General features: G+C 33.3%; 1 protein-coding gene across 1 annotated transcript; it reads right to left on the bottom strand.

Annotated features, from left to right (window-relative positions):
• Positions 1–20,086: 20,086 nt before the first annotated feature.
• LOC131006404 (adenine/guanine permease AZG1) lies at positions 20,087–24,231 on the bottom strand. The gene is made up of 2 exons (XM_057933575.1): positions 22,345–24,231; positions 20,087–20,255 (listed from the first exon to the last, which is right to left on the bottom strand). Exons 1-2 carry the CDS (start codon positions 24,016–24,018, stop codon positions 20,223–20,225), a joined length of 1,707 nt encoding a protein of 568 aa, XP_057789558.1. The 5' UTR covers positions 24,019–24,231; the 3' UTR covers positions 20,087–20,222.
• Positions 24,232–24,439: the final 208 nt, after the last annotated feature.

Consider the following 24,439-nt stretch of genomic DNA (forward strand, 5'->3'; position numbering starts at 1 on the left):
TTGATAACAACGTACAAAACACACCTTGTTATACCTATCGACAAATTAAATAGCAATAAAGTTTATAAAATAACTATGTAAGTTTAAAATTTTCTTTAAAAATGATTGAAATCTTATGAAAATATTGGTTTTTTGACTCAGGCGTGACTTAATTAGGTCATTCATACTATAAGACAATCTCCAATTTGAAATTATTTAAAATTAATTTTAATGTTAATTTTATAAAGAAAGTAGAAATAAATGTCATAATTTATGCATAAAATCAAATTAAACAATTAAACGCCCATTAGCTCCTCGATTAACCATTACTAATTTTTAAATTAAAATTTTTTCATTGTGTTAATGGTGCGAGTTGACCAAATAATGAAGTGAAATCAACTTTCTCTCTTTCCTTGTCACTGCTGATCTTGTACTTCAGTTCAAAGTTCTCTTTCACGAGCTTTTTGATATCTGTATGTAGAATAAGTGACAACAATTAGTTGAAGCTTATCCTTCAGATGTCCAATCTCATGCTGAGCTTGTTTGTGCAAATTGAGCAGGTTTTCATGTTCAAACATGATTTGCTCAATCTCTTTCTTTTTAGGGGTGGTTCTCCTTGAGTTTGCATTATGTTCAGAGATAATAACAGTTTTAGATATAAGTTTAAACTGAAGTTTGGAAGTTATCTCTGACTCATTTAGCTAGTAATCAAGATCAGTAAAGCAACTGTCGGAATTGCTGAATAAAGAGATTTTTGGTTGGGCTGACAAAGAGATTTTTGCCTTCATTACCTAAGCTTGATGATTCCTTGGATGACTTGTTGATCCCAAGGTTTGACTGCGATTTTCTAGATAGAATCTTTTGTATTATCTGAGCGTTGATTCCATCTTTTCAAATCGCTCGACCATGAGATCGTATACTTTATGCAGTGTCTCCGGGTGTTTCCTTTTTAATTGGTGAACTTTTAGTTGGATGATTTAGAGTAGCGTTCACCTGAAAGAGGGTTCAAAATTTGCATGATAAAATCGAATTCTTCATGCTTTGCATATTAATTTGAATGCCAATATGTGATTAGATTTAGAGTTTTAAAGCGACAGTCTTGATGCTCTTATTTTCTTAAAAGCTTTTTTCTATTAATATCATGTTCGGGTCTTTTATTATATTTCCAAAACTTAATTATAAAGTTGGCCCAATAATTTGTAATTGTTGGGCTTTTAAATGAAATTTTATACGGTCTTTGAATTTTATTTTTGGACCAAATCATATCAATGAATTGGGTTTTTATCTTTTTTATTACTAAGAGAATGACAACTATTATATCAGTTGAATTATGCAGTTGCAAAAGCCACTTCCTTCTTGATTAATCTGGCAAATAAAGGAGAGCATAAAGTCAAATTTTTGTTCGAAAAGTGAAGTTTAATTAAACGGAAGGGGGTTCTTGTACTCCCGAATTCAATTGTTTTACAAACCGATTGTCTCCTAACTCCTAAGTCTAAGTCGGAGAAAATAAGTCCAAATCTTTAAGGGAGAAGTAGTAAATAGTCCCTTATCATACAACTATCATATACCTACCATATTTACCTCCCTATCTTTTAATTATGGGCTGTCACCATCTCATAAAAAGTGCAAAATTCTCCATGTTCTTGACGGACACTTAACATCATTAAATTTTTTTTTTCTTATTTCACTATAATATTTGTTAAGCAAAATGCACTATTACAAATATTTCTACGCAAACCTCAACCTTAATTAATAATTAACAATTATCATTAAATATAAATTTGCATTTTTTAGAACAATCGACGAATACCCAAAGATTAAAATATGCTCATGCAATTGCTTCTATTTATTTATCCAAGAAGCAGGATCCATTGACCATGATATCCAAATGGTATGATAGAGAAAAATACGTAAAAGCTTATGAGCACTCAATCTTACATATTTTAATCTTTGCGTACTCGTCGATTGTTCCAAAAAATGCGAATTTATATTTAATGATAGTTGTTAATTATTAATTAAGGCTGAGGTTTGCGTAGAAATATTTGTAGCAGTGTATTTTGCTTAACAAATATTATAATGAAATAAGAAAAAAAAATTAATTAACGGTGCTAAGTGTCCGTCAGGAATAGGGGGAATTTTTCACTATTTATGAGATGTTGAGGGGCTAACATCCCACAATTAAGAGATATGGAGGTAAATGTGTTAGGGGATTGTATGATAGGGGAACATTTACTACTTCTCCCAATCATTAAATAGGCTAAAATCCTATATTTATAGTTATAAATATAATTATTTGCTCTCAAAACAGAACAAACATAAAATCATAAAATAAGATTTTTTGTGAAAGTAGTGTGGGTGAGGCGTCTTTTTTTTTAGCGATTTGTTGGGAACCTTGTGGAATATCCTAACCCTTGTTTTGATGATACCAAAATTCATAGGTCTTAATTGTAATAGACTAGAATTGTTTTGAACTCAAGTGTTAGAGTTCGTTTCTAGTTTAGCTTGCTGTGTCGAAGACTGAAGACTGAAGACTGAAGAACGAAGGACTGAAGACTGAAGACTGCAGATACCAACTGAAGTATCAGTCGAAGACTGATTACTTAATGCGCGCAATGGACTGATACTAAAGTCAAGTATCAGTTGAATATTCCTCCTCGGACTGATCTTCCAACGTTCAGAGGAAGCCACGTACTCACAAAGTACAGCCGCATTAAATGCAGAGATCTCAGGATCTTATCTCTGCAGAGGTCATTCCTATCTGGTGGTTACTTTTCAGAGACGTCACATCTCCTGTCCATCAAAGAGAGCCGTTTCCACCCAGACAAGGAACCTCGAAGATTGAAGCCTCAGCCCAAATTCGAATTGCTCTTCAACGGAAGAAATCTCGAGGACGATCTACGCCAACGGATCTATTCAAGAGTTCTTCTACAAATAGCGCTCGAAGATCACTTCAACCTTCACCGATTCAACGACATAAGCTGAAGCTCTGCCGAAATTGCTACTCAGCCTAAAGCTTAATCTCCCCAAAGCTTGAATCGAAGAAGAGAATTCCAAAGCCAAAATCAGTCACTGCTGATTACACACATTCTCTTAGACCTTAGGCAAACCTCTGTTTACCTAGAAGCCAAAGGTCAAACTTGCTTCAAAGAACTTGTTCTTTGTAAGTATAGTTGGCACTCGTTCAAACCTCCCCCCATAAGAGTGTTTGAGTGTTTCGGAGTTCAGGAAGGTACTCTGACTCTGAGTGATAAGTCTTAGCACGGGTTGTGTTGAGCAGAGAAATCCGACGCGAGTGAAGCGTGGGTACCGAAGAAGGGTTTTCTTTAGTGGTACGGTTGTGTGCACCCGGCAAGCACACGGTTTGGTTTGCAGTGCACCTGTTAAGCACTTGCGGAGTGGATTATTGGTCTGATCAACCAACCGTGGATGTAGGAAAGGGTTTTTTCCGAACCACGTAAAAGTCTCTGTGTTGTTTATAGTTTTCAGTTTTACATTCTTACTTGTGTTATTTCAATTGATAAACTGAACACTGATTAACTGCAAAGAGAAACCTAAAAACCAACAACGTGCTCCACCGAGGCTATTGAGAAACTAAGTTTAATTTCCGCTGCGTATGATATCAGTCTGACTGATCTATCTTCTGATAGTCAGGAAGAGTGTTATCATCTCTGTTTTAGCAAACACGACTGAAGCCCTTACTTGCATCAGTTAAGTTCCAGCAACTTAACTGATAACTCTTTACTGAAGAGCTTTCAGTATCAGTCGTTAACCCTGTTTGGTCAAAACTGATTTCTGTTAAACATGCGTCTTTGTTTGCATGTAAAGTTTCGTTTTGATCTCTGACTGAGATCCCTCTGTTTGAGGATTGTTTAAAAATAGCCCATAGGTGTATTCCCCCCCCCTCCATACACCTATTCGAGACCCTCAGGACCTAACACGATTACTTTCGAAGATGGTCGTCCATCCAACGTCGAAGATTGAGCGGGATAACAGTCCAAAAAATTAAGTTAGAGTCAATTTTTTTGCAGAAAATCAGCTTATGGCAGTCTCCGTACAACGACCATAACTTCTTTCACATAATTCCGATTTAGATGAAACAGGTGGCCACAAAAAACTCTTTCAAAAATGAAGAAGTCATATTTCTTACAGAACACGATGGGAGATGGTTTGAGAGGTAAAACAGGGTGTCAAAGTCTGCTGACCTGTCCGACGATTAATTGATGAATTCATTGCGAATTCTTCAGGTATTTTTAAACCCCTATGTGCAGTAATTAAACTAATAGAAGCTTGCTAGACTTGATCGATGTATGATGAATTTAGATAATCTAAGAGACGATCCTCGAACAAAGTGAATGTTAAATGAATTTTAATATTCCTATGTAGGCATGGGTTGACTCAGTCGGGTCCCCCATGTCTAGCACCCAAGTAACACCAAACACTGTTAAAATGCATATTATCAGGATCCCAGGCTTACTATTAAAGTATTTTGGATTTATAGTATCCGTTTCTTAAAGTGTTATTATATTTTATAAGCATGCATGCATTTCACTAAGATAAAGTCTTTAAACTTGTTTTAAAGATAAATTACATTAACTTCACTGAGTGCCTTAGTACTGAGCCTAAGTTTATTTAAATATTTTCAGATTAATGAGGAGTCGGCTGCAACAGGGGGCGTGTGGTGGTGGTAGTCGTAATTCTTAGCAAGCGAGTCAAAGTCGTATTCGACAAAAGTTACATTATATGGACTCATGTCATTTGATTGAGTTCACTATCAGTTCTTGATAACGCTCACTTTTCCATGATTTTTAATGTTCTTATGATGTCAATTTTATAAGGAATGGAATGATTGATGATTGTTTTATGCTTATATTGTTTTATCATAGGAAATATGATACTTGCTTGAATTTTGATGGAATTTACAGAAATTTAAAAGTTTTATTTGTAGATATGGTCTTAATGAAAGTTGTATATCACCTCGATAAGAGTTCATGAGCGCACACGAATCGTAAATTGAAATTCAGATGAGGGAGATATGGCCAAAACAAGAAAGTCGCGCACAGTTGCATAACGACGGCGACCCGGGCGGCGATCGCCGGGTAGGTCGCCGGACACGCTGCTTTCTTCGCGTTTTTTGCGGATTTTTGGGCTTTTATTAGTGTTTTCGAGTTCTATACTGTATTTTTACCATATGTTTATATTTAGGTCTTTTTCTTGACCTATTTGACAACTCTCTTCACCTCACCTCTCTCTTCTCTCTTTTTTTCATATTTTTTCAGTTTTAGGCTTAGAATTTTATTGATTTCATAGATTAGATTCATTTTTTGCAATATTCAAGTTTTCAGCTGTTCTTTGGTTTTATCTATTTTATTTATTTTTATTGCTTTCTTTCTTATTATGTTTTTATTTTCTTTTATTATATCTGGCTAGTTCTTTTTCTGATTCTAGGGTTTGTATGTAGTTGATTGAATTTATGTGATTGATTTATTGATACATTTTTTCCTTTCATTTTCTTATTCACAATTCTTGCTGCCTGTTTCTTGTGGATTATCTGGCCAATAATTTGCATGTCTAATTATTCAATTTGAGACTTAGCGGAGATAACTGTTTAATGGATTCAGAACTGTGAGATATGATTTTAACCTTGAGACCTAGCGGAGATAAGTGGATCATAAGGAGCTATTCTTGTGAGATTTTGATAGTTCGTAGATTTTCTTGAGATCTAACGAAAATAGAGAATTTACTAATCTACTATCATAAACTGCTCTAGCAAGAGTGTATGGTTATTTATGTGATTTCTCACCATAACTGGATTAAAATTGACAATTAGGATTAATAGGTTAATTGTGTGAATTTTATCAACAAAATTACATCCCTAGAATCAGTATTTTATTTATCTGATTTTTTTTTTAGTATAATATTTATATTCTCCACCTTATATTTGTGTTTTTGCCTTAATATTGCTAGAGAGTTATTATGATTACTTAGAGTATTTTTGCTTATCAGTCCTTGTAGATACGATACTCGATTGCTATATATGCTACAATCACACCGTGTTAGTTGCGGTATTTTGTTGCTAATAAATTAGTGATCAGTTCTTTAATTAAACCTTGTTTATTTTGATGCCCTGCATGACAATTGAAACAATTTTATTTTCATGAAGCCAATTGAACAATCGAGTTGCCTTGTGCACTCAACTCCCTTTTATTTTAGATACCTAAGATTTGGCCGGAGTCTTCGTACTCCATATCAAACATGGTTTCCTTGAGCAATCGATAAGAGTAGTTAGGTTAATTATTTCTGCTAATTAACCTAGTTCAGCAGAGTATTTAGGCTAATTATTTTCACTAATTAACCTAGTTCAGTAAAGTAGTTGAGTAATTATTCTAGATTAAGGAACCCAGAGTCCATGTGTCAACCCCTAAAAAATCTACAATGTTTCCGATTGATAGTTGATTTTCTCGTATGTAACCAGGTGTGAGTCGTTGAGTATTTATAATCGTGAATTTTGAATAGATCTGTTTGAGAGGCATCTTCAAAATCTAGGCTTTAGATTAACTTGAAAACTTTCCATTTGACTCATTATTGGAAAAATTCTATGTTTCGAAGATGTCAGAATCCAATGATATCAAAACCCCGATGACGATCAAACTAGCTGATGGATCAGGAAAGTTCCAAACTAATATTCAGTAAGCTGAATTCTACGTCAAAGACAAAGAAGACTTAAAAAAATTCTATGAAGACTTAAAGACTGATAGAAGTTCCATCGAAAGAGATTATCCCAGCTGAAGAATAAGTCTCGACAGGAAAAAGAGAAGACCCAATAGATGTGCAAATCTAGTTGAGAACAAAGAAACAACTGCTCAAATATTCCAGCTGACTTTCAATATACTGACATGGACCCCACTGTAGATCATCCGTACCTGATAAACTGCGAAGCAAAATTAGAAGTTGCAGAGTTCATAGTACGAAGTTGCAGGACTCGACAACGACATGTCTAAAGCAGTCTAACCGGAAGAATTTAATTGCCAACAGATCAAAATTAAAGAAGAGTCTTTCCAATAGTTCTATTCAACTCCCTTATCTAAATACAACGGAAGGTCAAAATCAAAGTATTAGAATTGTTGTGCATTTGATTTCTCAAGCCATCAAGGCAATCATTTAGACAACAGTAAAATTTTGAAGAGGAACTCGATCTACATTGTAATATTCCAAGTTCATACTTGTGAATCAATATTTAGTTCCTAGCTAGGCATCTCTTCATTGTACTCCCTCCGTCCCACTAGACTTGGCACACTTGCCTTTTTTGTTTGTCCCACTAGAATTGACACTTTCCTAAAATAGTATGTGGTCCCTACTTTCTCTACTCACATAAAATAAGTGGACCCTACCTACTTTACACTCTTAACCCTTTATTCTTAATCTCCGTGCCCAACTCAAAAGTGCCAAGTCTAGTGGGACGGAGGGAGTAATATCTTTTGCCTAGATTTTGAACACACTTAAATACCCTTATGTTCTTCAATGTAATAGTGTGTTCAATTAGTTGGAGAACAGCTAAAAATCTCTCACCCCTTGTAAAAGATTGGTGGAGTAAGAAGGTGTTCGATGAGTATCTACTTGTGAGTAGTCTGAAAGTTGATAGAAGATATAGAAGCAAACCGTTCAAAATGCTTGAAACGGTCACGGACGTGTAACCCGTGGATCAGCTTAACGAAACTAGCTGGTCGATTGACTTGCAACCTAAAAATAAGGAATCTTAAAGTGAAGTGGATTCCCCTATTCAACAGGGTCGTGGATGTAGGAGCAATTGGGTCTGAACCACGTTAAACCTTTGTCTGCTCTACTTTGAGCTTTACACATGGCAAACATATGTCTATCATACTTAAGCGTACATCTTATCTACATTATCTTCTTCTGATTTGGTGAGTTAGTTCCATTGGATATTGATTAAACTAAACTCACGATAAGCTGATAAGATAGACAAAGAGATTTTCACAAAGTGATTCTAACCACCACATTCCTCACAGAATAGTTACCGGTCCAACTGATCATCTTACAAGTAGGCAACATGATTGATAACTGAAGACTTAGTGTGAACAAGATTATCTGGAACCTATTCAGTCTACTTAGTTAGCTGATTATAATCAACATCAACTGACTCATTATCAGTTGAACCTGTTCCTCATAAACAACTCTAAACTACAACAAAAAAGTTATAATTTATGTATCCCCCCATACACCAATACATACTCGCTCGGGACCAACACTCGTCAAACATAGCTTTCAACGTTTTACAACATTGTACACTGTCTTATGAAAAGGTTTCACTTGTTCTATCATGTCAATGGATATTGCGGGATACGCCTTATTTGTCTCCGCATAAAAGCTTCAATTGGTCCTGAGTTAACTCCATCTTCAAACAATAGATATTGCATTGAGTTGGTTTTTTCAAGGTGTAGACCATATGTTAAACGACTGATTCCGTAAGGTGTTTCCAGTTTAGGTCAAATCTTCTAGCATCGTGTTTCTATTGATCTTCTGAAGTTTAACTTACACTGAGATGTTTATTATCAGCAAGTCTGGAGTTCATAGGGCTTCTAATCTTCATGCACATTCAGTAGACATTGCCTACTGATCTTTCAGCTGAAACCTATAAACAAAATATGCACACTCTCTAACAGGTGAGTTACTTTCTACAAGGTTACAACAAAAGTTCATCACCAGGGGTTTTGGAATGTTTTCCCAACAGTACCACTTAACTTCATTATTGTACCTTAACTTAACCAAGTGGTAGAATTTAGTATAACGGACCGTATGAGCTCCTTATATTACCCTAAATAGATACAATATCCTAATACAAATTACCAAGTGTTGTACATGCACTGTTGTCACCCAAGATAGAGAGATATTGAGTTCAAACTAACTTTCCCCCGTAGTAGTCAAAGTGACGTACAGACACGCATACACACTTGTCACTTTGTGAGGTATAAGATTACTGACAATCACCGAGATCTATAGTTATTGTTTTTAGGTCTATTAAGAATAACACATCTTACTATGGTCCTGAATACATATTAATGTATCAACATAAATAAATAATCAAGGCAAGTCATTTACTTATTACACGTCAGTCTAAATCGATAATTCGTCCTTGAATTATCTTAGTTATGATTTAGTTTTTATTATCTCATAAAGGTTAATCCAATCATATGATCTTTGTGTCATATGTTACTCACCGTATAATTTACTAATATAATAAGATAATTGAAAAAACATACGCAATTGTAAATAACTCAGATGGGAGAATAAATAGTGGTACAGTAACATTGTATACAATCATAAAACTTCTTGCTCATAGTATACGTACAAACCCAACAACAACAACAACAACAACAATCACACAAATGTTCTCAAAAGACTTAAAAAGAGAGTTCAGAATGATATCGATCTTGGTCTCGCCTTCAATATCCCCACTCATCAGGTCAAGCTATCTATGAGGTAAGTCATGTGCATGACCTGATCGGGTATTGAGGTAAGCCATTGATCATCTTACAAGCTAAGATTTATCTCATCAAGTTAAATCGGGCAGCTCTATCTGATTGCCCATAAACATCTTTGAGATTCAACAAGATGCTAACAACATCGTCCATTCTCAAGTTTTGGAGTTGCAATCTCGGTGACACAGTGTTCATGATATATCATTTCACTATAGTATCTAACTTATGACACCTCTTATGAGTTTCTCGGTCTTCATCGACTAACTCATTAGTTATAGGTGGCGGACTTGGAGCATTGAGAACAAACATGAGCTCTTCGATGACAAGGATATATACTTCAAGTTCAAGTTGTGTTTTCATTCAATTGAAATATGTCTCGCTGTTAATTATTATTATTATTATTATTATTATTATTATTATTATTATTATTATTATTATTATTATTATTGTTATTATTAATGTAAAAAGTTACTCTCTCCGTCCCGCCGAGCTTGAGGCGTTTTTCTTTTGGGCACGGAAATTAAGGAGTTGTTGTTTAGTTATTTAACTATGTTTGTAAATTTGTGATTAACTAATTATTTATATAATTAATTATTTTAAATATAAAATTTAAAGTAATTAGATCTGAAATTTAATTAAAATATTAAAATTATTTTAATTATGTTTTATTTTAAAATAATAAAATTATTTTAAATATAAAATTTAAATTAATTAAATCAGAAATTTAATTAAAATAATAAAATTATTATAAATATAAAATTTAAATTATTGAAGTATGACTATTAAAATGTTCTGATTTTTTGAGAAATAAGAATTATATGGGATTGATTAAAGAAAAATAAGGGGTGCAATTAATTTTGTTAAGCGTTTTAAATTACTTAAGTTTTGTCAAAAAAGGAAATTATTCAAATTCGGTGGGACAACCCGAAAAGGAATACGATTCAAGTTCGGTGGGACGGAGGGAGTAGAATCTTAATATTTTTTCAGATTAAATATTAAGAGGAAGCATAATCTTTTATTAGAAAAAAGTACATATTTATTATTATTATTATTATTATTATTATTATTGTTATTATTATTATTTTGAATACCCTCTCGAAAATCATTTACAATCAACGTATTAAAAATTGTTTAGTAGGGTAAGATACGTGGCGTAATTTTTGATGATTAGTGGTGGTCGATTTTCAGTTTTTTAAGAAAAAATTCAAGTGACTAGAGAAAATGACCGGGCCTCAATTGCTTAGATTCTCAGATTTTAAATGATGATTAAGATATCTATCCACTTTAGCGGAGAATATGTTAACCAATGGCGGCTACACTATGCATATAATTAGGGCAGTAAAGAAATCAAGCGCACCGAAGAGGAGGAAGTAGCCATTACACATCGCTAATCTACAATACCCACTTAGACGTCATTTCGAACTATTCGGAGTTCGGCTTGAAAAAAGTTCGTTCAAATTCATTTAGAGAAGTTTGATAAATAAATAAATTAAACTTGAGCTTAGTAGTATTCGGTTCATTAATTCGTGAACATGTTCGTCAAGTGATTCAACTTGAAAAATATAAATTATTAATAGACACAACTTATATTTATCCAGTAAAATTAATAATAATTGTATTAAATCTCTAATTAATTTTGGTTGTTATAAGAAAATAATTAATATATTTATTATTTTGAATCAAATAATCAATATTTTAAATATAAATATAAATTTAGAAAAATCGTTTAGGCTCGATTAGACTCGTGAGCCTCAAAGTATTCGGTAAGTAAAGTTCGGGATTCGGTTCGGTTCGATTCGATTAAGTCAAGTGGGATGAACTTCATTTAAGTTGAAATTAAGACCATTACCAAAATCGCTTGATATGAGCTACAAATTTCTATATCAATTTTTCATTCTGACATCGATTTGGCTCTGAAGTTCGAACAATCATGGACCCTTAATTTCACGACGTAAAACTGATGCCCGATTGAAAAATTGGTTTGTGGGTTATGTAGTTCAAGGAGATTGCAGTCGTGGTGATCAATAAGATAGAATTATTCATAAAAATAACAGTCTTTGTGTTGATTTATAATTTTGTATACGTTAGGGTGTAATTGTTACAAAGTTCAAATGTTAATCGTATAAATTGTTTTTTTTTTAATATATTTGTATACTAACACCATACACATTCTCTCTAAAGCATAATTAATTTTATAGGTCCCTTCTTAAAAATAAAAATTAATACATGATAAACACATCCACATCATTCACTATTCACACAAAATATCATTATGATTTTATGACTCACAAATAATTATCTCTCATTTTATTTAGAAAATAATATATTCCTTTCTCATTTCTATTTTTTTGACAAAGATACTATCACACCATAATGAAAGTTATTTTCTCTCTTCCATTTTATTATAAATGATTTATTTCTTAACACTAATATTCAAGCTTTATGACCTATTGAATTGAGATAGATAAAATTCTATTTTGCATTTTTAAAAATATATCACAAAAATTTGTGTAAGATCGTTTTATAGGTCAAATTCATAAGACGAATCAATATTTGGAACAAAATTCATATTCAATGACATATTTGTAACTCTGATATTTAATTACAATATTTGGAACAAAATTCATAAGATCGTTTTACAATTCTTAACTTGTAACTAATATTTATACACATAATACACAACCTATTGTATATAGTTTTGAGGTTTTTTTTTTGATCGGGCAAAGTCATGTTAGATGTTAGTAATTAGTTCCCCATCCACTCCAAGAACCACCTTATCTCTCCATTCACCAAATCCACCTTATATCTCCAATCTCCAATTCGCTCCCAAGAGGGATCGAATCCGGGTCACTTCAACTTAAGTGAGGATCCGGTGGCCAGTAGGCTAAGCCCCCTGGTTTATATAATTTTGAGGTGATCTTGGATACAATTAAATGTACCGTACGATCGAATTAACTTGTACTCAGGTCTTAACCCGTATTCCTATTCGAACACGCATCATGATTCAAATCGTGTAAATGACACTATTCACAAATAACACTGCATGTAATTGACACCATTCTGTTATACAAATGACATTGCGTATAAATGACACTATAACATTGTAAATGACAGTGTGTATAATTGACACTATTCAGAAATACAAATGACACTTGCTATAATTGACACTATAAGATTGTAAATGACACTATAATATTTTAAATGACACTATAATATTGGAAATGACACTAAAATGTTACAATGTCATTTATATAACGAATAGTGTCAATTTTTTTTTTGATAAGGAAAGTAAATATTATAGAACGATAAGGCACCAGTAGTACCAAGAAGATTACAAAATCATCGGGGATTTTGTAATTACAAAATCAATTATAGGTAGTGTCATTTGTATAATCAAATAGTGTCGTTTACACGATTTGGGTCAAGATGCGGGTCAGGGTTTGGGTGCGGGTCAATCCAGTTGTACCCAAATTTTTGTGTATAAAATAAAACATCATTTATACGATTTTCTATTATAAAAAATCCTTCCATATTTTGGGACTTTTGCTTGCAAGGAAAAGCATACAGTTGAGATTTGAGAGGCACTTCCACCTTCATTAATCATGAATCTCACGAGATCCACTTGACAACAAGACATGGCTAAAGCACATCCCCACTCTACTAGTTTACTCATTTTACACAAATCTAAAAATGAAATAAACAATCTTTACCAGATTTTCTGAAAACTTTTCAGTATTTAATTTGTGGATTTAGCTTTAACACATTAAAAATGATTTTTTTATTTTTATTTTATTTGGCAAACGACTTTGAGTGGTAGACGGTGCAGATTTTCTTGGTTTTGATTATGCCTAAGTAGGACTTGAGCAGTCGAGCGTGCTGATTCAAAACTAAATAAATATGGGGCCACCAACTATATACGAACCAACTAAAACCCAAGACTTCATTATTTCATACGACATAATCTATATATAATATACTCCATATAATAGCAAAATAAATCTTATCCTACGTGGTAAATCATTCTACGTGTATTTAATCACGATCACAATTATTAACAAATAAGTAATTGACGCAAATATAGATAAATCTTATAAAAAGAAGAATTCTTTAACAAATCAACTAATCTTATATTTCATCTATAAAAAAGTGTATAATTAATTTTATTTCTCAAGCTTTCAAGTGTATATATATATATATATATATATATATATATATATATATATATATATAGGGGTGGGCTACCGTGAGAGCACATCCTAAAATAAGAAATAAGAGCAATTTTTAATGTATGAATTTTATGTAGAACACGTATGAATTTGTTGTATAAATGTATGAATTATGAAAAATAAATTTTTGCTACATTTGGGATTCGAACTCAGGACCATAAATCCATCCAACAGGATTATGAATCAACCGTAGATCTTGATGATCTAAGGGCTGAAAATAATTCTTATTTTATATCTTAAAAATGCTCTTATTTTAGCCCTTCCCTATATATATATATATATATATATATATATATATATATATATATAAGTGCAATTATTTTATAGTTAAGTGCAAATGCTAATATTAATTTATGCAGAGGACGAATACTATCTAGATATTCCGTATAATGCATCTCGCATGAGCAAAATAAATAAATTGATACCGAGAGAGTTCTTAGCATTCAAGATATAAGATAGAAAAAAAGGACAACAAGTACTTTTTGTTAGACAATTGCTTCAACAATTTATAGTGGACAGGTATACCATGATGAAAATGCAACTGTTACAATTAATCTGTCATATTCAGTCAACCCATAGGTCAGAAAAATATGAATTATAAATAATTTGAAAAGCAAGGGAAATATTGCTAATAAAAAAAAAATCACCTTGCATGGTGAATTCGAAGTGCTTAAAAATATATCCAAAAAAATCATATTTTAATAAAATAAAATGTTACAAAATTATATAATAATAGATCCTCGTCGAATTTTGACGGGCCACTTACTAGTATAAAATAGAAGAAATAAAAAATCAGGGGGTGTCTTTGTAGAAACTGACCCTTGATATCAATAAAAAACTAATCATATATGGTTGATTTAATTAATTAACTTATGATGCTTGCTTTCCGATTAAAATTTGAGGATGTCCAATTAAATGCTCGAGCAATCAATGATAAGTGAGTTGGGTCATTGGGTGCAGAGTAATGCTAAATAGCCACATTGTGGCCACCCACACACTAGTATAATAAGGAAAATCTTGATTTATTTAATTTATTTTTTAAAATAAAAATAAGATTTAGTTATTTTATCATATTCTCTACATTGTAATTATTTTTTTGTAATTTTTTGGTAATTTTTTTATTTTTATTAAAAATAAATTAAAAATAAAAAATGCAAAAAAATTTTAAAAAAAATAAGTACAATGTAGAGAATATAGTAAAATAACTAAATCCTATTTTTATTTTAAAAAATAAATTAAATAAATTAAGATTTTTCTTATTATATTAGTGTGTGGGTGGCCACAATGTGGCTGCATAGATTTATTGTTGGGTGCAAGGGTGGAGTATTTAATATGTGGAGTATTAAATATCTTCCACCAATAAATAGACTTCACTTTTTCTACCTACAATCAGATGGATTTTATTGCGCGGAGGAGTATGTAATTCAGATCAATCATCATTGTGACTTGCAACTTGAGTCATTTTATTAATTTTCACAAATAGTTATTTCTCTTGAATTTCCAGATAATTGGGTGTTGTTGGAATTATTTTTGTTCTTGGAAATTATTTTGAATAAGGATAGATTCTTTCGGATCAAATTGATCCGAGTTAATGAAGGCAAAAATAGTCTTAATATTTAAACTAAAAATGTATTTTATTTTAAATGTCCCTAATGAAATTTTAAAATATTGAAAATGCTAAATGTAATATATTCATGAACATAGATTTAATTGTCTTTTCATTTTTCTAGGTCATCAATTGAATTCATGATTTTTGCTTAATACATTTTCGGTTTAGTCAATAAGTGCCTTTTCATTATTTGTAGCTAAGCCAACGTTTCATATTCTTAAATTTATTTCAAATTAATCTCCTTAATTCATGAACATTCTTTACTTTTTTATTTTTAAATAATTTGTTTTTTTTGTTTGACATTTTTGTTTATTTTAAATTTTTTTGTAACATATTTTTATTTAAACACCCAAAATCACTATAAAAAACATTTCAATTTATAAATTAAAATGCTTATAAATAATTAATATAATATCAGATATTATTCTTAAAATAAACTTCTTTACATAAATCATTATGAGTTATGTGTTGTGTACTTTTCAACATCATTTTGATTTTCTTCTTTCCATGAGATCATAATAATTCGGAACACTACTAATAATATAAAAAGTCGTAAAAATATGATATAATATATATTACACCCTCCGTCCCACGAAGCTTGAGCAATTTCTTTCGGCACGAGTTTTAAGTGATTATTATTTTGTGTGTTAAGTGTTGTAGGTGGAAAAGTGAAAATGTTAATAAAAAGAAATTTTTTTGCAATATAAGGAAAGTACTCAAGCTTCGTAAGAAGTGTAATTTTTATATATATAAGGAGAATTTGAGTTTACTAATTTTAGTTCTAGTTTTTAAATATTTACTATAAGTAATTTTTTTAATATGACGAAAAATCGTGTGAGACTAGGCCTATTCTAATCTCCAATGAAATTATGAATAATTAAGGAGAACTTGAGTTTACTAATTTTAGTTATAGTTTATTAAGTACCATTATAACTTATTCATTTTCAATTATAAAATATTTTAATGATAATTTATTTTTTGGTGAATATATTTGGAAGATGACTATCTTAGGGGTGAGCAAAATACCCAAAATCTGAATATTTGATCCGAACCAAACCGAAATTTAATATTTGGTTCGAATTTTTCGGATCAGATCGGAAAGATAGTTTTAAAATTCAAAAATATTCGAAGTCTGAATTATATTTATAATATAAATATTATTGTAATATTATATATAAATATAATATACTCCCTCCGTCCCCCAAATAACTTCTTATTTTTCTTTTTTGGGACGTCCCCCAAATAACGTCCTCTTTCTTTCTTTCCATTTTTGGATAACTTTTTTTTTTTTGATCAGGAAAAGATTATATTAAAGCAAAAAGAAACGGTACCAGAAGTACCAAAGAAGACAAACAACATCACAACAAAGTAGAAAAAAAAGAGAGAATGGGTCGCACACTGACAGCACAAGGAAGAAGAAGAAACTCGAGATCAGCCATGAAGGCTCACAGCCCCAAACCACTAATAATATTTATTTATTTTTACTTTTCACTTTTTGCCACTCTCAATACTAATTATAACACATTTTCACAACTTCCAATAATAATTATAACATTTTTTCTCCATTATCAATACGCTTTACAACTTTTCCTTAAAACCCGTGTCGTCCCCAAAGAAGAAGTTATTTCAGGGACGGAGGGAGTATATATATATATATATATATATATATATATATATATATATATATATATTACTCCATCTATCCACCAATTCGTATCCTAGGGGAAGGGGACACGAGTTTTAAGAAAAAGTGTATTGTTTATTTGTTTAGTGGAGAAGGGGACCCACAATTAATAAGTATACTTACCTAATGACATTATTTAACATTAAAAGTACTGGGTCCCTCAATGGCATATGTGCAAATAAGTGTAAAATATAAGGGTAGTAATTAAGGAAATGTTTACTAAAAATAAGTAGGACACAAATTGGTGGACGGAGGGAGTAATTCTTAAATAGTTAAATATTTCTAAATTCTAACCCTACACTCTCATCTTGGTTGATTATAATTAATGGTTTGTTAATTAGAACCTTAATTCGATCATAATTATCTAATTGGTTAAGTTTATATATATTTCAGAAATTTTTAGTTTTTAGATTTTTTTTCCGCATATTTTCAATTTTTTTTCACATTTTAGATTTTTTAGGTTCGGATCGAATTTTATCCGATTCTTTTGAATTTTCAAATTCAGATTTTCAGTTACTATGGTTCGAATAGGATTGAATTTTAGGAAAATTTTAAATTTTCGGATTAGATTGGATTAGGCAAAAATCCGATCCGAAATCTAAATACTCGCCCTTATCTATATACATCGTGTATACATGTAATCAAGCGCAATTCAATTGGTAAAATATTTTTTGTCCAACTTTAATCGATGGATCGAGTAATGTGTTCTTGCGTTGTGAAATCAAAAAAAAAATCATGTATATATGCAAGGACGACGGTTTGTGCAACTTAAAAAATTTTATTTCTTTATTAGAAGTTTAAAAATATAAAAGAAATATAAATTAATTATATTTTAGGCATGGTAACAAAAAATCATAAATTTTTTCTTAATACAAGATTCATGCATGTCAAAATAAAAAGATTCGTGCATGTTGAGAAGATTCACCAATTTAATTCACACTATAAGTTAGTCAAAATTCTCATTGAAAATACAAAAATATTTAATGAATTAATGTTCCCAATATATACATATATATTTAATTGATATATTAAAATTATAAAATAAAAAATAAAAAATAAAGGGTAAGAATATCTTTTTATATTGAAATGTAATAAATTTTCATATTTGATTCAGATCAAATTGATCCAAATAGCTCGATCCTTTGAATAATAAGTTATAACTTGAAATATTATTATTATTATTATTATTATTATTATTATTATTATTATTATTATTATTATTATTATTATTATTATTATTATTATTATTAGAATTATAATTCTTTCTTATCATCTTTATTCCTTATCTTATGAGGAGATATACATAGAATACAACCAACAGACGATGAAGCGTAGTCTGTTGGTAAGACGCTTCCCCTCCAACCAATAGGTCGGGGAGCGTCCTCCAACCAATAGGTTGGGGGTTCGAGTCACCTTAGGAGCTAGAGTGTGAGTGGGTTTTTTCCTTTCTTTGGTTGTAACAAATTTAAAAAAAAAATATAGAATACAATATTTATATTTATCAAAACTATATATTTTTGTTTATATTTGAAGAATTTAAAACCTACGAGAAATACTAGAGCTTTGATCACTTTTATACTAATCCATAAAAAACAAAAAAAGAACATTATATTTCCTTAGTAGATCACGTGTAGGATACTTCTAGCATGAAATTATCACATCAAACCCCACATCTTTTACGAGACTAATTATGCTATTGATTTTTTTTATTTTCTTTTCATAAAGATTTATATAAACCACATTATATATCTATAGATACGTATTTGTATGAAAAACAAAGTGATTTATTCAAATTACATTCATGCTTATCAAAGTTATCCCACAGACGGACTTGGGAGGCATGGACACACAAACCTTGATATAATAATTATGTATTAGATGCTATAAGAAAGGATTACTCGAGCTTCATTATTGGTTAATTAAGTGCAACGAGGATCTTCGTTTCACATCAAATTCAAGTTCAAGGTGAAGGATTTTACGCTTATTCATATTGTTATGTATGTTTTTATTTTTCATGTTTGATTACGTGTTTACATACATCTCTTTTTATGATTATGATTAAGTCATGAGGCTTAGGTCTCTACCTCATTGGCTTAAGATATGTCTACGATTTAATCACGTGGCTTAGGTCTCTACCCCATTGATTCATGTTATAAGTTTATGACTAAGTCATAAGGCTCAGGTCTCTACCTCATTGACTTATGTTACCTCTACGATTTAATCATAGGGCTCAGGTCTCTACCCCATCGATTCATGCTATAAGTTTATGACTAAGTCATGAGGCTTATGTCTCTACCTCATGTACTTAGGTTACGTCTACGATTTAATCGTAGGGCTCAGGTCTCTACCCCATCGATTCTTGTTATAACATCATGACTAAGTCATGAGGCTCAGGTCTCTACCTCATTGACTTATGTTAAGTTTACGATTGGTCATGGGGCTTAGGTCTCTACCCCATCGACTCAAGCTATGTTTATGTTTCGTCAAGGGGATTAGGTCGCTACCCCTTGGCGCATGTTTGCAAGTATTACATGTTATGAGAACGTGATTTGATTTCATATGTGACATATATGGATATTTGTTATGTTCCTCACTGAGTATATTTTCAATATGTTCACCCCTTTATCTTTTCAGTTTGGCAGTTCCGGAGTCGAGGTAGCCATGGAAATCGAGAATGACTAGAGATTAAGTAATTCCATAGAAAATTAAGTTGAACTTGTTACTTTTCAGTTTATCGTTTTATTTCATGTTACAACTTTAGTTTCGGCAATATGATTTTTTTTAATTAGTTTTTGAAATTCAATAAATTTTATTTTTCTATCTTTAGCACTTCTATTTTTTTAAATCGTAAAGTTTATGAGTTGGGGTGTTACATTCTCCCTCCCTTGTTTGCAGTGGTTTGGTCTCATTTTCTTGTTCGTCGGTTTTGAATGGGGTTCTATTAGCAGCGTAAGGGTAGTGAATGTGGTGTTTGAAGTTCCGATCCCGCCATGCTCATTACTTGTTTCATCAAGATGATATTGAGGGTCTACAGATCAGACATCCCAATGGTGGTGTTTTCTCTAGTTGTTGTCACCGCAACAACGTTGTTCGATAGAGTTGAACTTGGATCGGTAGCATTTCCTGGTTCGTTCAACAGCTCTACAACCAAGTCTTTGGCCCTGTTGGAAGCAATTGCCTCTTCTAGGTTAAATTTCGCGTTAAGGTCTCGGTTGATGTTCGAGTTGTCCTTATCCATCCTGGTTCTTCCGATCGTAAAGTTCCTACGACAGGGAAGAAAAGGAAAGAAACAAACTAAGATATAAAACGTCAACGTCTAGCTCGAGTTTAGAACTCCCACAGAAGTCACCAGTTGATATACTAAAAAATAACAGATCTAACATAAAGCAATAAAGAAATGAATATGGTGGAGCTTTGGGACTTTGTATTGATTTCAAATAACTTTGTTTGTGTGTAATGTGTATCGTGTGTAGCTTGTGTGTTTACAATAACTTTGCGCTGTTATCGATTGGATTAAGTTGCTTTCACCTTAATTCGACGATTTTTTGGAATTGCATACTTTCATCCTCATCACACTTATTTTTGAATCCAATACAAGTTTAAATGTTATACTCCCCCGTCTCAGTTTTTAGTATCTGTATTTCTATTATATTCCGTCCCATAGTTTGGTATCCATTTATATTTCTAGTAAAAGTATGTGAGACCATTGCTTCACTTTAATTACTTTAACACTCACATAAAAGGTAAGACATTTATTCCACTCACAACACACTCAATCACTTTATAAAAATCTGTGTCAGTTTCAAATGGATACTAAAAGTTAGAACGGATGAAGTAATTGAAAAAATACAATTTTTTTTATTACAAAAAGTTAATTATTAAACAAATTATACTCATCCGTCTACCAAAAAGAGTCATACTTACCTTTTTTTTTCCACAAAAAATAGTCTCATTTAACTTTATGAATCATCACATCATACATTTTCTCCTATATTTAATTATAAACTGTACTTTTATTCTATTTTTAATTAATATTGTACTTTTATTCTATTTTTTAATATTAACATTAATTATCTCTATAAATTGTACTTTTATTTTACTTACAATAATTTTAACAACTTCATTAAAACTCGTGTTCATCCTTAAACGAGACTATGTTGTTACGGAGTACATGGCAATTACTTTGGTAGATTGAGAAACTTTGGAAATTCAAGATATAAAGTTAGAGCCGAAGATTTGTATGATTCGTAGATTGAGAAACTTTGGAAGTTCTGAGCGTCGTATGATTGATGAGAAATCAAGTAGATTGATTTGATTGATATATCTAATTTGAAATTGAATCCACAATAAATGATTAAAATCGAAATATGTAATGGGAGCACATGGTCAAGAAAGCACGAGGTGTTTGGACAGGAGAAAATTAAAATGAGTTGCATCTATTGGAGTACGTACGTGGACATTGTTTGGTCTCGTACCCGCTTTGCTTTCTTGGACTAATCTTCGATAAACACGGACATCAATCATCCTTTGATACGCTACCAAAATCTATTCGTATCTAAACATAATTACACTCGTAATTGCTAAATATGATTGATATTCTTATTCTTGTTGTCTCGGATAATTATGATATGATTTTTGTCAAACTACAAATTATTTGAATTTCTCAATTTCTTTTTCTGTGGTTTTACTTCCCTATCCTTTTGGATAAGAGCATGCTTGCTTCGGTTGGATATAATTTGTTAAGTTTTTCATTACCTTCTTTAATTAAATAAATATGTTTGTTCCATGTAATTACTGTTTGTCTCTTTGCGATATTTTTCTAAATGCTGATCAACTTTTGTTCATCTATCATTCACCTGCTTGTTTGACAAACCTTATGTAGGTTTGTTATAAAAAGTTACACGAAAATCAACAGCTATTATCTTTAATTTGCAACATGTTTTTATTTCTGGATGAAAGTAGGTAAGTGCCAATTTGGGTCATTAATTTTAGTTTAATTAGCACATCCTATTTCCAATTTGATTTTATGTTACAGCAAATATCCTAAATTTCTTAAATGAAAATAAACTCAATTCCAAAATCCCCCAAAAAAGAAAAACACAAAAAAATAAAATTGTGCAATTCAATACCTGTGCACTATCTATCTACATTATTGCTAACAAGCAATTAGCACTACATCAAGTAAAAATTGTTCAATTCAATATCCCTTATATATACATAAAAGAATATGACAAATGTCAATCCCAATTCACAAATTCAATCTACAAATCATTGTACTAATGTGCAAATTTAACCATTAATCCGAAGAAAAAAAAAGTTAATTACCATAAAAACTAGTAGTAGTAATCATACCTCTTCTTTGACCCCAGCATTGTGAGTATTTAGATTTGCAGGGCGAAATTTGGTTAGAAATTGGGCAATCCAATCCCCGGAATGCAAGACAATATAGGTCCCAATCCCAGCGATCAAGCCATAGGCAATGGAATACGTCAACGGCATCAAAATGAGAGTCATGAAGGCCGGAATGGCCTGCCGCATATCCCCCCAATCCACTTCCACCACCGCCTTCATCATCAGCACCCCCACCAGTATGAGCGGCGGCCCCACCGCCCACGCCGGTATGGACGCCAGCAGCGGCGTGAAGAAGAATGCCAGCATGAAGTATGCCGCCACCGTGAGCGCCGTCAGTCCCGTCCTCCCCCCCTCCCTTATCCCCGTCGACGACTCGATGAACGCCGTCACCGGCGACGTCCCCAGCAGCGACCCCACCACGATCGCCGACGCATCCGACATGAAGGCGAAGTACTGCCCCTCGAACTCGCCGGAGTCGTCCGCGAATCCGGCGAAGCTGGCCATGGAGTAGAGCGTCCCTGTGGTGTCCAGGATGTCCACGTACAGGAACGTCACTAGAGCCTCCCAGAAATGCCCCTTTCCGATGCTCTTGAAGCTCAGGGCCCCCGCCGTGCTCTCTATTTTGTGGATGTCAACGATTTTCTTGAAGTAGCCGAAGGCCGCGTCCCCCGCCGCCGTGCTCGGAAACGCCGTCACTTTTGTGTTTCTGAACCAGGAAACCGCCGTAACGAAGATGATTCCGTAGATCATGGCGCCTTTGATGTCTTTCACCAAACAATACGCGATGATGATGAATCCCACGATACCCAGCCACAGAGTGGGGCTCTCCATGCGCCCGTGGAGGCAGAGTATATCGCCGGAGACCGTGCCTCCGGGAATTAGGGCAGCCGTGCCGTTTGCGAGGGTCATGACGGGGGCCACCGCCGCCCTGGCGCCCGCCGGGCAGCCGCCGAGGGTGACCAATGTGGAGGAGCTGTAGCCGATGAGGCCGATGCCTTGATTGTTCTGCAACCCGATGAAGGCAAGGAAGAGGCCGATGCCGGCGGAGGAGGAGATGCGGACGGGTTTGGGGACTAATTTGGCGAGCTTGGCGCGGAGGCCGACGGCGGAGATGAGAAGGAAGATGAGGCCTTCGATGAAGACGGCGGCTAGGGCGGCTTGGTAGGTGACGTTGCCGGAGCCGTGGAAGCCAACGACGGTGTAGGCGAAGTAGGCGTTGGTGCCCATCCCTGGCGCCAATGCAAGGGGGAGGTTGGCGAAGAGGCCCATGATGACGCAGCCGATGAGGGAGGACGCCACCGTCGCCACGATCAGATCCTTGCGCGTTTTCTCAAGGCACGCGGCGTACCCGGGGTTGACCGGTTCGAATTTGCACGAGGCGTCGGGGGGGATGCAGTCGCCGCCGGAGGAGCAAAGGGGGATGCAGTCGGAGACGGAGCACGTGCCGCCGGAATCCGACAGGATGGAGGCGTTCACGGCCAGGATGTAGGCCATTGTCAGGAACGTGGCGGTGCCGGCGCGGAGCTCCGTGGTGAACGAGGTGTTGCGCTCGGTAACCTTGAACCGCTTGCCGACGCGGGATTTCGCGACGTAGGAGTTGAGACGGCTGATTTGGGACTGCGCGCCGGAAGACGGCGGCGGTGGCCGTGGCGGTGTGCCGGATTCTACTTCCATTGCAGTATGTGTGGAGTCGAGTGTGCGTTTTGGGAGGATTGATTTGGGGGTTATTAATTTTTTCAATTTTTTAAGGCAATGAATTTCTTTTTATATTGCTTTGTGATGCTATTTTTTAGCCTTTTATATAATAATAATATTAGTTTTTTATTTTATTATGATTATGATTCTGCGCACTATCACGTTTTTCTCGTAATTCAATTGAGTTGATATTTCTTCAATAGTTTTACAATTCAAACCTAATTCATATCTGTTCTCATTTATAGCTCTGCTATTTGATTCATCGTTAGTATCCTCTCTTTTCTTTTCTTTTTTCAAAGAGATAATTTAGTATCCTTATTTAATATTTCTTGCCTCTTTCAAGGAACAATATTTCCTAAACAATAAATACGCATATCATTTTAGCCTTTAGGTTCAAACT

Source organism: Salvia miltiorrhiza, chromosome 1, assembly GCF_028751815.1.
Source record: "Salvia miltiorrhiza cultivar Shanhuang (shh) chromosome 1, IMPLAD_Smil_shh, whole genome shotgun sequence".
Taxonomy (NCBI): domain Eukaryota; kingdom Viridiplantae; phylum Streptophyta; class Magnoliopsida; order Lamiales; family Lamiaceae; genus Salvia; species Salvia miltiorrhiza.

Coding starts and splice junctions, on each gene's coding strand:
- LOC131006404 (XM_057933575.1), bottom strand. CDS start 24,018: ATGGAAGTAGAATCCGGCACACCGCCACGGCCACCGCCGCCGTCTTCC. Junction 20,256..22,344: donor ATGCTGGGGTCAAAGAAGAG/GTATGATTACTA, acceptor TCCCTGTCGTAG/GAACTTTACGATCGGAAGAA.